This window comes from Chanos chanos, chromosome 3 (assembly GCF_902362185.1).
Source record: "Chanos chanos chromosome 3, fChaCha1.1, whole genome shotgun sequence".
Taxonomy (NCBI): domain Eukaryota; kingdom Metazoa; phylum Chordata; class Actinopteri; order Gonorynchiformes; family Chanidae; genus Chanos; species Chanos chanos.
In genome coordinates, this window is record NC_044497.1 from 28,490,001 (window position 1) to 28,492,500 (window position 2,500).

Sequence of the window (2,500 nt, forward strand, 5' to 3'; positions counted from 1 at the left end):
ACACATACTGCATTATCTCAGACTGTGTGTGTATGAAGCCAATGTGAGAACTCAGGGCTTGAACTACTACACTCTCTAAAAGAGAAAAGTTGGAGAGAGAGAGAGACAGACAGACAGACAGACAGTGTGTGTGTGTGTGTGTGTGTGTGTGTGTGTGTGTGTATGTATGTGTGTGTGTGTGTGTGTGTGTGTGTGTGTGTGTGTGTGTGTGTGTGTGTGTGTGTGTGTGTGTGCGTGCGTGTGTGTGCGTGCAGAGAGGTCCAGATGTTGTTTCCGCTCCGTTTCCTGTTCTGGGGACTGTGATCAAATAACCAAAATTTCAGTCAGATCAAAAACAATCTTTCCTTTTCTCTCATTTAGTTTTTTTCTTTTCTTTTGCACTGTTCCTCTGCCCTGTTCTCTCACACACACTCACACACCTAATCCCCCAGAAAAGAGGTGAAGCCAGGCCTTTCAAACAGAACAGAGACAGACAGCAGTGTGAAATATTGATGTAATCTCATCAGTAATTATTAAGATGGGTGAGCAACCCCTGCACTGAGGGAGGGGGGGACAAGGGAAAGCCCCTTTGGGAGTAAAAACTCTTCAGTCCCACTCCACTGTGCACCCCCTTCCAGTGACATTTACTCTCCAAAATCACTGCCCAGCTTACACTGTTACGACCTATGTCTCAAAGGTCCGGTTACAACAGCTCTATTACAGAAAGGAGAACAGATCCTGAGACTTCACAGGCAGAAACAAATATTTTTGAACGCTTCTGTTTTCATTCTCTGTTATTCTCTTCAAAATTGTGGGTATGCTTTCACAGGCTGACAGACAAAAAAAACATCTGAAACTAATGGCTTCTACTGAGTGGAAAAGGTCAATAACAGGAGAGTGAAGCGTGTTGATTGGAAAAACACTCGTTCTGTGTTTGTCTTTTTTTCCCCTTCCCACCACATTACACATTCACTCACTTACTCACTCACTAACTCCGTTTTGACTGGACAGAAGATGAAAAGAGACAACTGGGAGCAGTGGAGTCAGGCAGCAGACAAACTGCTATCAGTCTGATTTAGATGGTGCTATGAGTCTGAACTGGAAGCTTGGAAAAAAAGAAGGACAAAGCATCGGAGAAGGAGAGAAATGGAGTAAAAGACAGAAGGGGTAGTTATCAGTGGAATGAGAGAAGCACGTGACTGTGTGCAGAACCCCAAATGTACAGATCACAGCTGGTGAGTGGAGAGAGAGAGAGAGAGAGAGAGAGAGAGAGAGAGAGAGAGAGATATGCACTATGGACTATGTCCGCAGAATCAGGCTCGCGTTTTGTCCGAAGTTGCCCTTTCACACATGTAGCACACAAAAGGAGGCTGTCAGTGTCAGACATGTTCACACCAACTCAAAGTACTCTGTTTGGTTTATGCGGGGGGTGGCGCCTGGGTAGAGCGTGCAGGAGGCAGGACATGATGCAAAAAGTACTCTGTGAAAATCACAGTGTATTGTTTACACCATATCGAAAAAGGCGGACGAGGCTACCGACTTTTGGCTGACGATTTCAGCTTCGGCCCTTACTGACAGAAGTTCCCAAATCTCGACGTCTTTCCAGTTAGACATTTTCATTGGTGTCTTCATGTAAATGACCCTTCCTCTTCACCCTCGGATGTTTGTATTCTTCCGGTTCCGCACCAGTCACATGTTAGAAACGGCTTCAACACGCCCACTTGCTCACTGTGCATACTCCGGACTATAATCCGCTCTATTCACACATGGACCCAAACGAAGAGAAAACGGAGTTTGTACTAGGGGGCTGGTAGAATAAATGCCGTTTAGAATCTGATTCAACTGATTCGGATATTTGCGTTTGCAAAAAAACCCCTCTGGTTAGAATCCTCATTATTTTAGGGTTGCAGTGCATGTGTGAAAGGGGCTAGAGAGAGAGAGAGAGAGAGAGAGAGATACTTACAGCTGTCTTCCTCTTCAGTAATGGCACTGATGACATAGCAGGCATACACAAAGCCCAAGAGCTGAGGAGACAAAAACAAGTGCAAAAGTTTAGTCAAACAGACAAAGGACAAGTAACAGTTTAGGATTCAAACCTCATTCGAGAGCAATTCAGCTTAAAAAAAAATTGTCCATCTGAACTGTTCATATTTTCCTGTGGGAAAAAAAGAGAAAAAAACAGAAGCAATAAACCACTACCGATAAGAGACCAACAAATCCCAGGAGAGAGCTTTTGGGCCTGTCCCGTGCCGATGCCGTCCTGACGGTGAAATCAAAGCACAGGCCAGTCACATCGAGGAGAATGATACGTGACTATGGCAGATGGTAGAGCTCTGGACTAAAACACACATAGTGGGCTGGTGTAAACGGGCGGTTCGCCTTCCACAGGCTGGCATCCTGCCCATCCAATTAATCTGTCATTGGGCATCATGCCCCTTATTACACCTACAGGGAAAACACAGACTCCTGAATGTGTGAGTATCTCAGCATGAGTGTATGACACAGAGAGAGAGAGAGAGAG

The 2,500-nt window shown here is 45.2% G+C and overlaps 1 protein-coding gene across 1 annotated transcript in view; it reads right to left on the reverse strand.

The window, feature by feature from the left end:
- The window catches only part of nkain4 (sodium/potassium transporting ATPase interacting 4), a 37,178-nt gene that overhangs the window by 6,284 nt on the left and 28,394 nt on the right, over positions 1 to 2,500 (reverse strand). Inside the window, exon 5 of the mRNA XM_030768992.1 lies at positions 1,943 to 2,003. Coding sequence (XP_030624852.1) covers positions 1,943 to 2,003 — 61 coding nt within the window. The remainder of the gene's footprint in view (positions 1 to 1,942; positions 2,004 to 2,500) is intronic.